We start from the raw sequence: 19,047 nt of genomic DNA, 5'->3' as shown, positions 1-19,047 counted from the left end.
CGCCGCCGCGCTCCGCCAGACCCGCGCTAGTAGCCCACCCAGCGGTGGAGGCTGAGCGCGGCGCCCCGCGACCCCGCCCGGCTACTTCCACGCTCCGCCCGGGGCTACCGGCCCCGCCCCTCGGAGCAGCCCTGCTCCCGCCAGGCTCTATTCCGCTACCGCCGCCCCGGGCCCCACCCACTCAGCCGAGGCCCCGTCCGGCTTATGAGGCCACGCCCACGCCCGCCACCGAGGCCACGCCCCCTGCTGACTCGGTCTATCACCTCCAACCTCCTGCAGTTCTTCCCCGGAAGACCGAGCTGAAAATCCGGAAAAAGGATCGGTAAACGCCAATAGGCACATTGCGCTTGCGCATGGAGGGCCGGAAGTCAAGGCGGAGGCGGAGGTGATTCTGCTTCCGTTTCTGGTTTTGCTCCAGTGTTTGGGTTGTCTTCGCGGCCGCTCAAGATGAACCGATTCTTCGGGAAAGCGAAACCCAAGGCTCCGCCTCCCAGCTTGACCGACTGCATTGGCACGGTGGGCACTTAGACACGCATAACTAGGCTCCGGGACCCTGACACCCCCAACCCCACCCAGCCCCGGCTTCGGCGCCTACTCCTGGGTCCCGGACCTATTGCATCTCAGCTCTCTCCACCCCACTTTCTTTCCTGTTACCCAAGTCATTGCTGACTCCACAAACCAGGGACCCCTAACCCATCACTGTCTCGCCCTTCTTGCGCTCCACCCCTTCTGGTGCCCGTGCCGCGTTCACTCGCTGTTTCCTTACCTCCTCACTCCTACCAGCCATAGGCCCACACAGCTTTCCCACCTCGTCCAGCCTGACCCCTAACTCCTCTTCCATCCCTCATCCCTCTCTCACGTCAGGACCCTCGGCTTGATATTCTAGTTCAACATATCTGTACCCCAATCCTGGATCTCAGTAACAAAAATTCAGAACTCTGACCCCTGACATTAAGCCACCACTTTCTATCCAAGCGAATAGCATTAGATCTAAGCCCTAGCCGGGGTCCACTGGGCACTAACCCATTTCACACACCTCCTGCTTGAGCCCTCAGCCTGACAAGCCTCTGATTCTAGGGGAATCTCAACTAAACCCAGTGATTCTCAAATTCTTTTTCTGCTCAAGCACACTTGAGAGCGACCCTGGAATATTAGAATTTAGGGGGTGGAGTATAGTTTATAAAAGCTCTCCAGTGTTTCTGGCTGAGAATCTCCCCACCACCAACAGTTAGGAATCACTGTTTTCCACCTTTCACCATATGCTCTTCTTTTTTTAAAAAAAATAATTAATTTTATTTATTTATTTTGGGCTGCATTGGGTCTTCGTTGCTGCACGTGGGCTTTCTCTAGTTGCAGCGAGCGGGGACTACTCTTCATTGCCATGCGCAGGCTTCTCATTTCGGTGGCTTCTCTTGTTGCAGAGCACTGGCTCTAGGTGCACGGGCTTCAGCAGTTGTGGCATGCAGGCTCAGTAGTTGTGGCGCATGGGCTTAGTTGCTCCGCGGCATGTGGGATCTTCCCAGACCAGGGATTGAACCAGTGATCCCTGTATTGTCAGGCAGAATCTTAACCACTGCGCCACCAGGGAAGTCCCTCTTCTTTATTTGTCCTTTCTTCCTCTATATTCATTCCTCTCCTGCCACTTTTCATGTAAATGTATTGCAATAACTACTACTGCCTTTGATGTTTTTCCCCTCAAGGTGGACAGCAGGGCAGAATCTATTGACAAGAAGATTTCTCGGCTGGATGCTGAACTAGTGAAGTATAAGGATCAGATCAAGAAGATGAGAGAGGGTCCTGCAAAGGTAAGGTAGGCAGCACCTGAAGAAGGTACTGTGACAGCCTAACTTGAGCACCTGTGGAAGTAGGGCCTGGTGGTAAGGGCTGGTGAGAGATACAGAAGAGATGCTCACAGTCTAATAAGAAAACATACGTGAAGGTGTATCCTTCAGGGGGGAGAGTTTGCAGCCATATATGAGAGGAAGGCTAGGATTTGACCTGGTGGTGAGAAGATGCTGGTTACATGTCCAGAAGAATGTACATGGGAATTAGCATATTCTACTGAGAAGGTGCTATATTCTACCTGGAGAGCTGGGCCTGCTCAGGAATAATGAGTTGCCAGGCTAGTCAGGTTAGGTAAGTATAATAGACTGGTTAAGGAGTGGCATATTGGGAAAAAAGTACCAGTGTTCTATTAATAATATCATCACTACCTACTAGCTGTGACCTTTATAAAGTCAGTTAATTTTTTATTTTTCTCTTCTGTTAGGTAGAAACATAGAGTTGTATATTTAAGTGCATGGACTGTGAATGTAGAACTGTCTTCTTTTTTCCCATCCCTGTAACTTATTAGACATTCAAGCCAGAGCAAGTTACTTAGCATCACTGAACCTCAGTTTGCCCATTTATAAAATGGGGATATCTACTTTAAAGTGTGAGATTAAATGAGGTAATTCATGTGACCTACATAGCACTGTGTCTAGTACATAGACACATTCAGTAAATGTTAGGTATTATTATCATCTGTGAAGTAGTAATACCTGCTTTTCCTTCTTCATTGGAGGAGACAAATAAAATGATTTATGAAACAGTATAGAAATGGAAGTGACAGGAGGATTTTCTCTGCCATCTTAGTTAGATGGCTTGGCATGAAGAGCGAACAGAGGCAGGAATGCCCACCTAGACTTGAGATGAAAGCCTAAACCATGGTGGTAGTCATGAGAATGACATGAGAGGAATCAATTTAAAAGTGAGTTCTGGGGCTTCCCTGGTGGCACAGTGGTTGAGAGTCCGCCTGCAGATGCAGGGGACACGGGTTCGTGACCCGGTCCGGGAGGATCCCACATGCCGCAGAGCGGCTGGGCCCGTGAGCCATGGCTGCTGAGCCTGCGCGCCCGGAGCCTGTGCTCCGCAACGGGAGAGGCCACAGCAGTGACAGGCCCGCGTACCGCAAAAAAAAAAAAAAAGTGAGTTCTGAAAATCTAAGATAGCAGTGCATGAAGACACAATAGAGAGAGGAAAGGTAAGGTTGGTGTAACAGTTTTCAACCTAGAGAAGTGAGAGACTGGCGGGGCCATTATTAGTCATTTCCAAGGTAAGAGCAGGCTGAGGAGTTTGAGCATGCTGAGTTTGAGTGGATAGCAGACTGTCCAAATTGGGAATCTCCCTAAGGCACCTAGATATACAAAATCGGCCCTCTTGGGGCTGGGAGTAGAGATAATATGCACTAGGAAAAGGAAATGTACTTCAGTACACTGAGATGTGGGATGCCAAGACTGAGACAAGCTGGGGCTTAAAGCCTGCTTGGGAGGTGAACAATCCAGGAGTCACTGTGTCTTCTACTTTGAAGATGAGAGGAAGTAGAGGTATGTGGGGATATGGGAGATTTTTTTTTTTTTACCGTATGTATATTTTCTACTTCTTTTCATTAAAATCTGTTTTTCTCCCTAGAATATGGTCAAGCAGAAAGCCTTGCGGGTTTTAAAGCAAAAGCGGATGTAAGTTATAAGCATAACCTCCTTTCCTCTAGCAGGTTTAACCAAAAGGGAAATGGTCTTCCATTCCTTTAGGTTTTCATACCACTTTATAAGTATTCTTGAGTTAATTGCAAATTTCATTTACACATACAGTTAGCTGGGTTTTTCTCCCCCTGCATGTTCAGCAACATCTGTTGCAGCACTGTCCATTTAAATAGAACTTTTTGCTTTGATGGGAGGTGTTTTGTATCTCTGCTCTTCAGTACAGTAGCTATTAGCCATGTGTGGCTATTGAGCACTTGAAATGTAGCTAATGTGACTAAGGAACACAAGTTTTAATTTTATTTAATTTTAACAATTTAAGTAGCCATGTGTGGCTAGTGGCTTCTGTATTGGACTGCCCAGATCTATAGAGTTTGATTCTCCCATTTATTTAATTAGAGTGTGCCTTTTAAATTTTTGTTTGTCTGTAAAATTGGGAATCTTGAATATTTGTTCCCTCCCATCAGAAGATTTAACGGTCCTTAATTTGTTTTAGGTGACTGTGTCCCAGTGTTTGAGCAGAAGCCCAAGAGTATCTTTGCTACTTACCCTTGTGAGCTGTTGAGAGCCTCTGCAGGGTTTATAGAGGTCAGATGTAATCAGCTAATAAAGAACCAGAAAAATTGTTGATATCTCTATTCCTATTTATAAACTAACTTTTTATAAGACATCAGACACCATCTTACTCCTTTTAGATTAGACGGAATTGGAAAAATAAATTATGATGCCTAGAGTGGTGAGAGAGTGTGATAAAATTGTTACCTCTCTAATTGGTAGCACTGCAATTTTTAGGTAACTTTTTTTTTTAATAAAAGGATATTATTCATTGTAGAAACTTGGCAAGTACATAAACATGAGTAGAAGAAAAGGAAATCTACCTAGATTCCTACTAGCAGAAATAACCACCTTTAAAATGCTATTTTTACAGTTTCTTTCTCTGCTTGTGCATACATGGTATGTGTGCATATAATTTTTAGAAGATAATAAATGGCATGTATATAGGTTATCCTTTTCCACTTAATGTTATATCATGAGTATTTTTGTCCTTCTAAATATTCTTTGCAAACATACTTTTTAACGGGGTAATAATGTTCCACCACCATTTGCCTGCATCGTTGACCATTTTTCTTCTGGTTGGATGGTTAGATGGTTTCGAAATATTGTATAAGGGCTATAGGGATATAAGTCTTTGAGGCAGTATTATAAGTTGATATAAAGCTTTATTTTAAAAAAACATGGAGTGTCAGGCATTATATTAGGTTGGATAGATTACCTATTTGTGGATACGAGATTAATAAAATAACATACCTGTCCTCAAGGAGTTCAGTCTACTGGAAAAACAGTTTCACTATATGTATGAAGAGCCTTAAAAACAGTCTTGCCCTTTCCCTCAAGAATTCCATTTCTGGGAATTTAGCATAGGAAATGATCTAAAACGTTATAAAAACATGTATTAAGACTTCTTAGCAACGTAGAAGTAATAATAATAATGTTAAGTGGAAAATAGTGTTGTAACTAAAATATATACAAAGGAAAAAGACTGGAGGGACATCAAATGATGTTTGTGTTAGATTGATTAAATTGTTTTTCCCAATTTTTCTGCATATTTAATTTTTTAACATTTGTTGTTATTGTTTTTAAGAAAATTCTCTTATTTTGTGTTAGAGATACTTTCTTCATGAGGATTTCTATCTGGCTCACATTTATCCTTCTCAATTGACTCTAAAAAGGTATGAGCAGCAGCGGGACAATCTTGCCCAACAGTCATTTAACATGGAACAAGCCAATTACACCATCCAGTCATTGAAGGACACCAAGACCACGGTACTCCCAAAACACCTTTGCCATGGTTTTATTTTATTTTATTTTTTTTAAATTTTATTTATTTATTTATTTATTTTTGGCTGTGTTGGGTCCTCGTTTTTGTGCAAGGGCTTTCTCCAGTTGCGGTGAGCGAGGGCCACTCTTCATCGCGGTGCGCGGGCCTCTCACTGTCGCGGCCTCTCTTGTTGCGGAGCACAGGCTCCAGACGCGCAGGCTCGGTAGTTGTGGCTCACGGGCCCAGTTGCTCCGCGGCATGTGGGATCTTCCCAGACCAGGGCTCGAACCCGTGTCCCCTGCATTAGCAGGCAGATTCTCAACCACTGCGCCACGAGGGAAGCCCTTATTTTATTTTTGTTTTATTTTATTTTATTTTTGTACTCTGTGCTCTTTTCCCATGGTTTTTAAAAGACAGTTTAACCAACACGGCTTCTTAAGACATGGTGTTTTCTCTTTCCTTTTTTTAGGTTGATGCTATGAAACTGGGTGTAAAGGAAATGAAGAAAGCATACAAGCAAGTGAAAATCGACCAGATTGAGGTGAGATGTGTACTGGATTCTCCAAGAATATACACTTGTTTCTGAAAGAATCAAAATGATTGTGTATGTGATGGGAAGAGCACAGGAGAGGGATTGAATCTTGGGTTCTGCCATTTACTAATAGAGTAACTTTGGGAAAGGGTTCCAAAGGTCTCACTTTCCTCATTGTTAACCTAAGGATCCTAATACCACATACAATTATAATTAGAATGAAATAAATGAGCTGGTGTATCTAAACGCACAATGCCTGGCACATAATAAGCACCCAGTGAATAAGCACCCAGTTTCCTTTTACTTCTAACTCACTTAATGACTTTTAGTCAGTTGCCTCAATTGTAAAGTAGTGATGTTGCTGCTCATCTCCCAGGATTGTCCCGAGTGTAAAATGAGGACATATACATAAAGTGCTTAGCACAGTTCCTGGTGTAGAATTGGTTCCCTCTTCTAGTAATTCTCTTTATATTTTTTTCCCCCAGTTTTATTGAGATACACTTCACATATAACATTGTGTAAGTTGAAGGTATACAACATGATGATTTCATACATATATATATAGTGAAGTGGTTACCACTATAAAGTTAGTTAACACCTTCATAACCTCACATAATTACTATTTTTTTGTGGTGAGAATATTTAAGGTTTACTTTCCTAGCAACTTGCAAATATTGTTAAATATAGCCACCATGATGTACTTTAGATCCCCAGAACTTGAGTCATCTTTTTTTTAAAGGTTATATTCCATTTATAATTATTATAAAATATTGACTGTATTCCTTGTTGTACAATATATCCTTGTAGCTTATGTATTTTATACGTAGTAGTTTGTGCCTCTTGATCCCCTACCCCCATTTCTTTAGATTTTTTTTTTTTTTTTTTTTTGGCTGCACTGGGTCTTAGTTGCGGCACGTGGGATCTTCACTGTGGCATTCGGGCTTCTTAGTTGTTGCATACGGGCTTCTTAGTTGTGCATGCGAACTCTTAGTTGCAGCATGCGGACTCTTAGTTGCGGCAGATGGGATCTAGTTCCCTGACCAGGGATCGAACCGTGGCCCCCTGCACTGGGAGCACAGAGTCTTACCCACTTGCCCACCATGGAAGTCCCTAAATTTTTAATAATAATGTCATTAGGTCCTTAAAATTAGCATTTCTTTTTGAGATCATGTTTTGGCTGGGGCACTGAGCCCTAAGAGTTTGGCTCCTCTTGCCTCTCTCAGTTGAACAGCGCAGATGGCAAACAGGGTTAGCAGAAGGAGTAGTGACTGGCCTGAGGAAAAGCCTTCCTTTCTGCGTATGTGATAGTTCTAACCCCCGGAGTAGAATGTCTCTTTCTAAGAGGGCATGGACTCAGTTTTGTTCACTGTTGTATCCCCAGTGCCCCAAACAATGCCTGTCCATAGTTGGTGCTTAGAAAGTATCTAATGATTGATGAACAAATGAACTAGAGGCCATTCATGGAGATAAAACAGTTCTGCCCAATTGGAGCATTATTTGTTGGTGGAATATTTACTATGTTCCTAGCATTTTACGGCTTCTGCAGACGTATTCTCTGGTAGGGTAGTTCTGGTCTTTAGTAAGTGAAGGCATTCCTCCCATCTTGCTCTTTTCCAGCACCCCTCCTTATACTTCTCAGGACCCTCTTTCTAATCCTCCACACCAGTCTCTGCTTACAAGAATTTAGGCTTAGTGATATCTTCCAGGAGATTTCACTGAGAAAAATGTTCTGACTATGCGTGTCTTATTTGTATATTATTATTTGATAATAAAATAAAATGAAACTGAATTTTATTTTCTGCTTTTCGGGTTCCTTGTGTTTTAATTAGTGCTATTTAATGAACAAAATAGAAATTTTGATCTTTGCGGTTTTTTGTATGTTTCTTCGTCTTTGACCTATGGTTGTCTGGCTCTCTCCACATCTAATTATCCTTCTCCTGTCACCTCATAGATTTGCTTGCATGACAGGTGGAAAGCCCCTTTCGTTGTAACTTTTTTGATGTGTATGGGTATGTGTCTTTGGCTGGTCTAGGTATTTTGAATTCCATTTGTTTTCCTAAAATCCTTTACTTGTAAAACATTTTCACTGTTTTATAGTACTCATTCAGAAAATTTGCCTCTATGTATGTATGTTCCCCTGTTTCTGTCTTTTTTGTTTCCCAGTTTCTGCACATCAAGTGTAGTGCTTATATTTGTTTTGTATTGATTTTGTTTGTTTTTCCAGAACTGAACATGCTAATTCTTTGTGATGTTTTTTTTCTTTTCTGTGTCTATCCTGGAGTCTATTGCTAGGAATCCTATCCATAAATGATTTTGGCAGACTTGTCTTGACATGTAAAAGCATAATATAAGTTCAACTTGATTAGTTTATGTTATTTTCACTCTATTTTAAGTATTGTTTCAGCCAGTGCTTCTCTGTATAGCAGACTGTTACATATGTACAATAGTTTGGCCCTTGGAAATGCAGAAAAGCAAAGCATTTTCTTTTTAAAGAAATGTTTTTCTCCGCTTTATTTTATATCCTTTATATGGAAAAACAAACCTAATCTGGGGGCCAGGAAGGAGTTTTTAAGTGTTTTGCATTGCTCTAGAAATCCTGAAGGATAAGTGGTGCTAATTTGGACCCTCTGTGTTATCAACACTAGTCCATTCCCCTCTATGTGGAATTTTCAGTATATGAAAAACATATTGTTTTGTACATCCTTAACAGAGTAGAAGATATATAGTATTAAGTGCTTAGTGTTTGACACATATTATGACATATATTATTGCAATAAATCCTTATTATAACCCTATGAAGAATGACTATTAATAATCCCATCTTACAGATGAGGAAATAAAGGCTAAGAGACATTACTTTTCATTGAGTAATGGCCAGATTTTAGCTTAGATATGTCTGACTCCAGAGTCTGCTCTTCTAACCATTATACTAACTGCCCTTTATTATGCTATAGTACTTCTCAGCTTGGTTTTACATTCTTTCTGGCCTTGTAATAGTCTCCCAGTTAAGTACAAATAGATAATTCCCAGAAGATTTATGCCCTCAATCAGTTTTTTTCACCAGCCTGGTCTCAGGTATCAAGCCTATCCTGATTACATTTCTGTTTCCCCATCCGGGGTGGGCCCAGAACAACTCTTTTGTACTACCCAGTTGTTTCCGCTACTGCTTCCTTTCCCTGTACAGCGTAGTCAGTTTTTGGCTGACTCAAGAAGAGTAATTTGCTTGTCTCAATTACCTCTTCTCTATTAACTAGAAAAATTTTGATAGTGTAACTGTTGCTTGATTTGATGTTTCAAGGAAACTTTCTTTAATGAGAGAGCTGATTGGGCATGTATTCTTACAGTAGAAGTTTGGATTTCCGTGAAGCACCTTAAATTCAAATGCAAGATTACCAATTCTATTCTTTATTTTGAAGTTTACATTTTACCACCCAAAATAGGAAGATTATGTGGGCCATTGCTCGTTTCTGAGATTCAGGAGAGAGAATAGGGACAGGTGGTAGTTAGAGAAAAATGGTAAGAAATGAATAAAAATCCTGTCATATATTTTTGTAGGATCTACAAGACCAGCTAGAGGATATGATGGAAGATGCAAATGAAATCCAAGAAGCACTGAGTCGTAGTTACGGCACCCCAGAATTAGATGAAGATGACCTAGAAGCAGGTAAGTTATAGGAAGAGCACTGTATATGTAGTTTTAGCATCTGAGAGGAGCGACTGCCTGGGACCTTTTCTCCCAAATGTTAGAGAAAATTTCTGCAATAGTTCCCTGAGAGTTTATGGTATAGTCTCTGGGCAAAGAGCTTGAGAGGCAGCCATATCAGATTTGCATACCCCACCAACTCTGGGATGGACAAGCTCTGAAGGAATGTCTAGGCAAAGTCCTCTGCTGACCTGGTGCTTGGTATCCAAACACTGCCATTCCCTGCCATTTTCCTTTTGATTTTTTTTCTCTTTATTTTCCTGCTGGAGTCCTCTCCCTCAGAACAGCGAAGCAGATCAAGAAACAGTAGTTGGCAAATACTTAGTGTGCATCTGCTATATGCCAGGCACTGTATTAGATGCTGGGGATTCAGCCTTGAAGAAAACAAACACAATCCCTGCATTTATGAAGCTTCTCCTCTAGCAGGGGTAAGAAACTGCTTGTTTCAAGTAATTCATTAATTATAAGAGCACAAACTGTTGGGAAGGAGAAGTATGGGGTACCATAGGAGCACATAGCCAGTGAATCTAACCTATTTGGGAGTCAGTGACAGGCATTGCACCTGAAGGATGAGCAGAGGGTAGCAAGACAAAATGGAAGGGGTTGTTAAGTGGCCTCACAGAGAGTTGTTTAGAAACTATTCCTGTAGTCCATTTAAGAAATTGTGGTGGCTGAGACTATGGTGGTGGTAGCAAAAACAGAGATAAGTGGACATATTGAAGAAATTTTAGGAGGTTGAATGGACAAGACCTAATGATTGATTGGGTGTGGAGAGAGAGGGAGGTGTCAGAGGTATTTGTCAATTTCTAGCATGAGCAACTGGGTAGATGGCAGGACCACCCCACACTGGATTTTCTGTTGCATGATTCCCCTGTCCCATTACTACTTCTTTCTCTCCATGTTCTGTTTTGCCTAGAACCTTTTTTCCCCTGTTTATTTCTTTATTTTCTTATTTCTCATCTTAAGTTTCCTCTGATGAGTCTCTACCTGCTGTTGCCATTTCCCCGGTCACTTCCAACTCACTTTGCCATAGACTTATTTTTAAAGCCTGATCTCGTGCAATGGTCACTCACTATACAACAATCTCATGCCTCCTTTCACTGCCTGCTTTCAAGTTCATCAATAAATGGGAGAGGATTTTTTACATTTGTTATCATCAGGATTTTCTAATTTGAATTGGCCAACCGATAACTATAGAGTCTTCTCATGAAGACTGGGCCTTATAAACCTGTGGGGAATGGTTTTGTTTGTTTGTTTGTTTTATTTTAATTTTTCATGGATTTTTACTACACCAGTTCCCTTGAAAATTTCTTACAATGGCCATCTTTTATTTTGAAAATAGAAATTAATAATCCCTTCTCTTTGTTTCTTAAGTTTTCATCTTATTGCAAATAGTTTGGCCAACTTTCTTAACATTAGCTGCCAGTTTTCTTGCTTACATTTTATTGAAATATTGACTATTTCAATCTCAGAGTTGGATGCACTGGGCGATGAGCTTCTGGCTGATGAAGACAGTTCTTATTTGGATGAAGCAGCAGCTGCACCTGCAATTCCAGAAGGTGTTCCCACTGACACAAAGAATAAGGTGAAAGCTTTTTCTGTTTTATTTTCTATGCAAAATGGTCTGGGAATCTAAAAGGTATTCTTAAGTAAGAACAAGGAAAGACTGTCATTATTTTGGGAACCCTTGAAAGCCCAGTTTTCCCACATTGGATTGTGGATAGGCTACATAAATAGTGTCACTGAGGCCCAGGGATGGTTTTATTCAATGACAATTTGTATAGTATACATAATCACTTTTGTGAGCTTGGATTGGGTGCTATTGGGTTTTAGACATTTCCTGGGAAAGCAGCAGCAACATATGCATGAACCATGCGGGGTGGCAGCATAAAATAAAGGTCCACTCCAGACACGATGATCAATAATAGGGTGGATTTTTTTTTTGAACTAGGGATTCATAATTTAAGTATAAAACAATGTAGAAAGATTCTACTTCAACAAGGAAAAAGAATCAGGATATATGGGTGTAAGCCTGAGATTGACACCACTAACTGTGAGACCTTGGCAAATCACTTAGCTGTTTTGAACTTTACTGTTCCTTGCATCTATAAAATGCAGATAACTGTAACTATCTCACATAATTGTTGTGTAGATCAAATTAGATCTTGTATGTAAAAGGACTTTGCGAACTTAAAGCCCTGTTCAAATCTACATGCTTGTCATTATAAATAGATACAATTTTGCTGCTTATAAAATCCTGTTTACCCCATCTGAGATTCTGGTATCACATGTCATTTTTTCTATTGCCACTGGCCATTTACAGTCCTGGTGTTTACCTACTCGCAACGTGCACATCGAGGTGCACAGTATAGTTGACAGAATCCTAGAGTGGGAGCCAGTCTCAGCTCTGCCTTTATTCACTGTGTGACTTTGAGCAAATTAGAAGTTCATATCTTCTTTCTGAACCTCATGTTTTTCCTACCTGTGCAATGTGGGGAACAAAAAGGTGGGAAAGTAGATAATTTCTCAGGTCCCTTATAACTGAATTTTTTTTTAAATATTTATTTATTTGGTTGCATTGGGTCTTGGTTACAACAAGTGGGCTCCTTAGTTGCGGCTCGCCAGCTCCTTAGTTGTGGCATGCAAACTCTTAGTTGCAGCATGCATGTGGGATCTAGTTCCCAGACCAGGGATCAAACCTAAGCCCCTTGCATTGGGACTGAGGAGTCCTAACCACCGTGCCACCAGGGAAGTCCCTCTTATAAATGGTTTTGACGAATGTGTGTGTTCCCCTACCTTACCCCTCCCCCCGCTTACTTGAGCCTGGGGTCGTCTTACCTTTCTCTACTACACAGGCCACCCTCACCATTTCAAGGCACCAGGTGCATAGGTTGCTTTTTCTCAGCATACCTAAAATCATTTTTATTAACACTACCATAGCCCATCTTTTCAAATCCTTGGTAACAGGTCCCTGAGGGATGTGTGTTATTTCCACTTTTAGAAGGTCACAGATTCCTGACTTAAATGTGCTGTTGAGGTATGGTTTCTGAATTGATAGTGGTGTCACTGCCTATAAGTTTGTAGTGAAGTGTGATATGGAAGTGACTGCCTGTCCCAGGGCACCGCTCCTTCAAGGATTGATGAGGCGGGCTTCCCTGGTGGTACAGTGGTTAGGAATCCGCCTGCCAATGCAGGGGACACAGGTTTGAGCCCTGGTCCGGGAAGATCCCACATGCTGCGGAACAGCTAAGCCCGTGCGCCACAACTACTGAGCCTGTGCTCTGGAGCCCACGAGCCACAACTACTGAAGCCCGTGTGCCTAGAGCCCATGCTCCATAACAAGAAAAGCCACTACAATGAGAAGCCCACGCACCGCAACGAAGAGTAGCCCCCGCTCTCCGCAACTAGAGAAAAGCCTGCATGCAGCAACAAAGACCCAATGTAGCCAAAACTAAATAAATTAAATAAATAAACTTTTAAAGATAAATAAATAAAAGGATTGATGAGGCTACAAAAGGTATTGGTTCACTTTGGGATCAGAGTGAAAGTGGGAATCTGGAGGCAAGCACTCTCTCCTCTGCCTTCACTCCTGGACATTCCCAGTCCCCTTTTCCCCTTTCTAGGTTTACTCTTAGGTTTCTCTTTCTTTCTGTACTCTTCCCTTACTCTGCAAGGAGTCATCCCTTTTGATCTCTTCCACTTCTTTTCCTGGTTTATCACTTCCCCCTTTACCTTTCATAAAACAGCTTGTTCTCATCAGTGGGATTTTTTTCATTGATTAAACACTTAGAAATGAGTTTTGACTACTAAACATTTGTAATCTTTTTCTTTTTTTATCAGTTGGAAAATAGTGGCACTAAACATTTCTTCCTTTTCACAGGATGGAGTCTTGGTGGATGAATTCGGATTGCCACAGATCCCTGCTTCGTAGACTTGCATCATTCAAGTACATCATGTAAAATAAACACATATTCTGGGACTAGGAAATATTTATCTTTCCAAGTTTGCCATAACAGATTTAGGTTTCTTTCCTTTCTTTGGAAGAAAAGTTAACTACATTGCTTTCATTTTTTTTCCGTTAAGAGACTTATTGCTTGAAGGAAGCTTTCTTCATACTAGATTTTTATTCCTTTTCTCTTATGAAAGACTAACTTACTTAAAGTTAGCATTGGGTATGTATAACTTCATTCCTTAATAATAATTTTGAGATAAAACCAAGGAAATGGGAATCTTTAAGTTCTATGACAGCATATCTCCACAATCTCAAATTGACCCGATAAATTGATGACAAAGACAAGATTAGTGGGACTGTCCATATTATGATTCAAAACCATTTTCTCTTGTGGTATTATAGGTTGGTTAAAGTGATGGCCTTTTTTGGTGAGTTTTGTTGTGTCTTGTGAGTAAATCATTACTGTGTCCAATATTGGAATGGAATTATCACTACTGTATCATGGGTGGCTATTTTGATTCTGTGGTTCATTCAGTATTACAGTGGACTTGTAATCAATAATGAATATTTCTTGATATTTAATGTATAGGACATTTATTTATACTCAATAAATATTTTTCAAAAGGATATAATTTTAATAGTATTACCTCAGCCTGAAACTTCCACTACAGAAACCAAATTTAATATAATTTTAATGTCAACTTAGCCTAAAAACTCCACTACAGAAATCGAATTTAACTGGCAGCATTGTGGTATAGTGGAAAGAGCAAGGAGCAATCCAGGCTTGGGCCCTGGGTCTGCATCTAATAACTACTAAGTAGCCCACTCACACCTCTAAAGTTTTATTTCCTTACTAGTAAAATCATGCTTCTCTCACAAGCTTTTGTGAGGAATAATTGATTGTCTTGAGTACTTTGTTAACTGCCACGTCTCATATGAGGGGTTATTAACAATTAAAAATCAGGGGTTGGGCTTCCCTGGTGGCGCAGTGGTTGAGAGTCCGCCTGCCGATGCAGGGGACACGGGTTCGTGCCCTGGTCCAGGAAGATCCCACATGCCGCGGAGCGGCTGGGCCTGCGAGCCATGGCCGCTGAGCCTGCGCGTCCGGAGCCTATGCTCCGCAACGGGAGAGGCCACAACGGTGAGAGGCCCAAGTACCACAAAAAAAAAAAAAAAAAAAATCAGGGGTTGGGAGTTCTCTGGCAGTCCAGTGGTTAGCACTCGGCACTTTCACTGCCATGGTCTCGGGTTCAATCCCTGGTCGGGGAACTAAGGTCCTGCAAGCTGCGCAGCTCGGCAAAAAAAAAAAAAAAAAGTGGGCTTTATTCCCTTCTTGGGAAGTGCCTGGAGTGCTACAGCAAGTCCAAATTCCTGCTAGATTTCAGGGTCTTTAATGATCCATCCTCCCTCTGCCAGCCTCACTGGCTGCCTCACAGTGTCACATGCACCAGCCTTTCATGTGTCAGCAGATCAATAAACATTTATTGAACACCAGCCCTGTAGAGTCTCTATACCAACCCAGGGGATACCAAGAACAATCACAGCTCCTGTCTTCAAAACTTCACTGTCTAATTATAGGTGAGGATGAGACATGGATGTAACCCTCTCCCATCCCCACTAACCTCACCCTTGAAGAAGACTTCCAGTGGAGCAAATATTACACTATTCATCATTACCTTCTTGAAACCTTCCTTGGCTTCCTTACAAGTTCTCACTCAGCCCTTTTAATATTTCTTCCATTATAGTTCCAATCTGGGATAACTTCTTACCCTTCATACTTTCCTTGAGATAACTCACACCCATGATTTTAACTATTACCTATGAACTAATGCCTCAAAATAACTGTAACTAGCCCAGACCTCTTTCCTTACTCTTTTTTTCAGTTCTGGGTATTCCAAATTAAATGCCGCACCACTACCTAAAATCTAACATCCAAATTAAGCTCATTACCCTGAGCTTCACACTCAACCAACGTTCCTGCTTTATTTCTTGTCTTGCCAGTGTTAAATCAGTGACCCATATATTGCCAGTTTTAGTGGGTGATATTTAGTGCTCCAGCTAGACCACTTTAGTACACTGGATACCAGGGAACAGTCATTCTACCAGTCTCTCTTCCCTTGGCTTTTGTGATGGTATCCCGTGGTTCTTCTATTCTTCTGACTATTCCCTCCAAGATTCCTTTCTGAAATTCTCATCTCTCCAACCCTGTAATGTTGGTGTTCCTCAGGAGTCCAGCCTTTATCCACAGTACTTCTTTCTCTGCTCACTTATATTTAATAATCTCAGCTATTCTCATGGCTTTAACTGCTGACTTCTAAGTCTATACTTGTATCCCTGGTCTTGACCCTGAGTTTCAGAATCCTGTTTATATCCACTCGTTGCCTAAGAGTAATCTGGATGTTCCAGAAGCCCACAAACACTTCACATTCAAATAGCCAAGACAACCATTATCTTTCCCCCAGACCTAACCTCCTGTTTTCCCTGCCTCAGCTAATGGAACCATTATCCTCCATCATGCAAAACAGAAAGCTCTTGAGTTGTCCTTGATGCCTACATTTTGCCTCATCCTACACATTCAATTAATCATTAAACCCTGCTTTTAACCCCTTTGTGTTTCTCAAATCCAGCCCCTCCTTTTCTCTTTTCAACGCTCTTTGGCTTGGACATCCTTCCCATAGCCTTTGCAAAGAAATGACCTGCTTTCCCTTCTTGCATAAAGTCCTGGTTCCCTGACATCTCCAGCAGGGCTTAAAAAGCTGCCTATTGGCCCCTGCCTCTCTGTAATGGTTTATTGCTTAGTCTTTTCAGAACAGCATTCTCTTTCATTTAGAGAACTGCCTCCCCAATTCCAAATGTGTGATTATTGGAAAAATACCAATTAGAGTAGCCCTACCTTTACTTTTCCACTATGGGAGTGGGCTTGTAACCAGATTTGTGCCTATTGAAGTTCATCCCTCAAATTTTCTAAGGGGAAATGCTTTCCCTTTTTTTTTTTTTTTTTTTTTACTCTTTATCAGTCTGAGAAGTTTGAGATATTGAGTCGAGAGAGCAGCCAAGAGGCAGAATGAAAGAATCCTCATGGCACTGAGCCCTGACTTCTGATCTTTGAGATTCTCAGAGTGCTCCAAGTCTCTGTAACTCCTCCTTTAGTACTGTGAACTGAGAATTCTGCCAACAAACCCCCTTTTCTGCTTAAACTAGTTGGAATTGGGTTCCTGTCACTTGCTAGTAAGAGTCCTGTTCTAGTTCTCCTGCATCTGCCATACAGTCATTCCCTGCCTCTCCTCATACAGTTTACCCTCCCTGGAGCAGTAACCGATCAATGGGCTCGTGTGCCCATGGCACAGAGAGGCAAACTGACAGCGGGTGTGTGCAGCCAAGTCAGGGTTTATTGCAGGGTGCCAAGCAAGGGAGTGAGAGACAAGTCTCAGATCCACTCCAGCTTGGTCTTTGAGTTAGGGGTTTGTTTTTTTTTTGCGGTACGCGGGCCTCTCACTGTTGTGGCCTCTCCCATCGCGGAGCACAGGCTCCGGACGCGCAGGCTCAGCAGCCATGGCTCACGGGCCCAGCCGCTCCGTGGCATGTGGGATCTTCCCAGACTGGGGCATGAACCCATGTCCCCTGCATCGGCAGGCAGCCTCTCAACCACTGCGCCACCAGGGAGGCCCTCCCCAGGTAGTTCTTATGTGTAGCTAACGTTAAGAACCACTGTCCGAGGGTGCCTGATCAGTACGAACCTGTTTTCATGGACAGGCAGTCTGACTGTTGCCATAAATTTCTGCAATGAAGAGATAGGCAATGATTGCCCTAAGGCAGAGTTTTCATCCAGAGAATGAGTTGGGAAGTATTACTTTCTCCTCTGTTTTTTGGAAGAATTTCGAAGGATTGGTGTCAATTTTTTGAACATTGGGTAGAATTCACCAGTGAAGCCATCTGGGCCTGGCTTTGTGGGAAGCTTTTTTTTTTTTTTTTAAATTACTAATTCAATCTCTACTTGTTATAGGTCTATTCAGATTTTCTATTTCTTCTTGAGTCCGTTTTATTTATTTATTTATTTATTTTGGCCACGCAACACGGTTTGTGGGATCTTAGTTCGCCGAACAGGGATTGAACCTGGGCCTCCTACAGTGGAAGCACAGAGTCCTAACCACTGGACCGCCAGGGAATTCCGAGTCCGTTTTGATAGTTTGTGTATTTCTAGGAATTTTTCCATTTCATCTAGGTGATCTGATTTGCTAGCATACACTTTTGTTCATAGTATTACCTATGATCTTTTTTATTTTTATAAGGTTGGGAGTAATGTCCCCTCTTTCATTTCTAATTTTAGTGATTTGAATTTTTCTCTTTTTTTGTTTTTCTTGGTCAGTCTAGCTAAAAGCTGATCAACTTTGATGTTTTTGGTGAATGGATCAACTTCGTTTTTGTTGATTTTTTCCTATTGTTTTTCTATTTTTTATTTCATTACTTCCTGCTCTGACTTTTATTATTTCTTTCCTTCTACTTGTTTTGGTTTAGTTTGCTCTTCTTTTTCTAGTTCCTTAAGGTAGAAGGTTAGGCTACTGATTTGAGATCTATCTTCTTTATTAATAAATCTTTTTAAGGGGACTTTTCTGGCGGTCCAGTGGTTAAGACTCCACGCTTCCACTTCAGGGGGTGTGGGTTCGATCCCTGGTCAGGGAACCAAAATCCAGCAGGCCGAGTGGAGCAGCCAAAAAATTAAAACCAAAACAAATATTTTTAGAGCAGTTTAGGTTCACAACAGCATTGAGCAGGACGTACAGAGAGTTCCCATACACACCCTGTCCCCGCACATGTACAGCCTCCCCCACTAGAGACGTCCTGCTCCAGAGTGGGACATTCGTTACCATTCATGAACCTGCATTGACTCGTCATCACCCAAGTCCATGGTTTACATTAGAGTTTACTTTTGGTGTACATTCTATTGGTTTTGACAGTGAACCCACTATTATAGTATTGTATCATACAGAGTTGTTTCACTTCCCTAAACATCCTCTGTGCTCTGCCTATTCATCCCTTTCTTCCCTCTAATCCCTGGAAACCACGATTTTTTTTTTTTTACTGTCTCCATAGTTTTGCCTTTTCCAGAATGTTATATACGATAGTTGGGAACATACAGTATGTAGCTTTTTCACATTGGCTTCTTTCACTTAGTATTTGCATTTAAGTTTCCTCCATGTGTTTTTCATGGCTTGATAGCTCATTTCTATTTAGGTCTGAATAATATTCCATTGTTTGGATTTCTTTTTTTTTTAAATGTTGGGGGTAGGAGTTTATTAATTAATTTATTTATTTTTGCTGTGTTGGGTCTTCGTTTCTGTGCGAGGGCTTTTTCTAGTTGTGGCATGCGGGGGTTACTCTTCATCGTGGTGCGCGGGCCTCTCACTATCACAGTTTCTCTTGTTGTGGAGCTCAGGCTCCAGATGCGCAGGCTCAGTAGTTGTGGCTCACGGGCCTAGTTGCTCCGCGGCATGTGGGATCCTCCCAGACCAGGGCTCAAACCCG

General features: G+C 41.7%; 1 protein-coding gene across 1 annotated transcript; it reads left to right on the top strand.

Annotated features, from left to right (window-relative positions):
- Positions 1–361: 361 nt before the first annotated feature.
- CHMP5 (charged multivesicular body protein 5) lies at positions 362–14,156 on the top strand. Its single transcript, XM_004275082.4, has 8 exons — positions 362–516; positions 1,701–1,805; positions 3,451–3,497; positions 5,249–5,342; positions 5,807–5,878; positions 9,425–9,533; positions 11,045–11,157; positions 13,453–14,156. Exons 1-8 carry the CDS (start codon positions 448–450, stop codon positions 13,501–13,503), a joined length of 660 nt encoding a protein of 219 aa, XP_004275130.1. The 5' UTR covers positions 362–447; the 3' UTR covers positions 13,504–14,156.
- The last annotated feature ends 4,891 nt before the right edge of the window (positions 14,157–19,047 follow it).

The sequence above is a fragment of the Orcinus orca genome, chromosome 6 (genome assembly GCF_937001465.1).
Source record: "Orcinus orca chromosome 6, mOrcOrc1.1, whole genome shotgun sequence".
Lineage (NCBI taxonomy): Eukaryota > Metazoa > Chordata > Mammalia > Artiodactyla > Delphinidae > Orcinus > Orcinus orca.
This window is presented reverse-complemented; position numbering and strand designations above follow the sequence as displayed.

Excerpts from the sequence above, each read along its gene's own strand:
- CHMP5 (XM_004275082.4), top strand. The coding sequence starts at position 448 with ATGAACCGATTCTTCGGGAAAGCGAAACCCAAGGCTCCGCCTCCCAGC. Across the intron at positions 3,498-5,248 it reads GTTTTAAAGCAAAAGCGGAT|GTATGAGCAGCAGCGGGACA; the intron begins GTAAGTTATAAG and ends GACTCTAAAAAG. Across the intron at positions 5,343-5,806 it reads TGAAGGACACCAAGACCACG|GTTGATGCTATGAAACTGGG; the intron begins GTACTCCCAAAA and ends TCCTTTTTTTAG.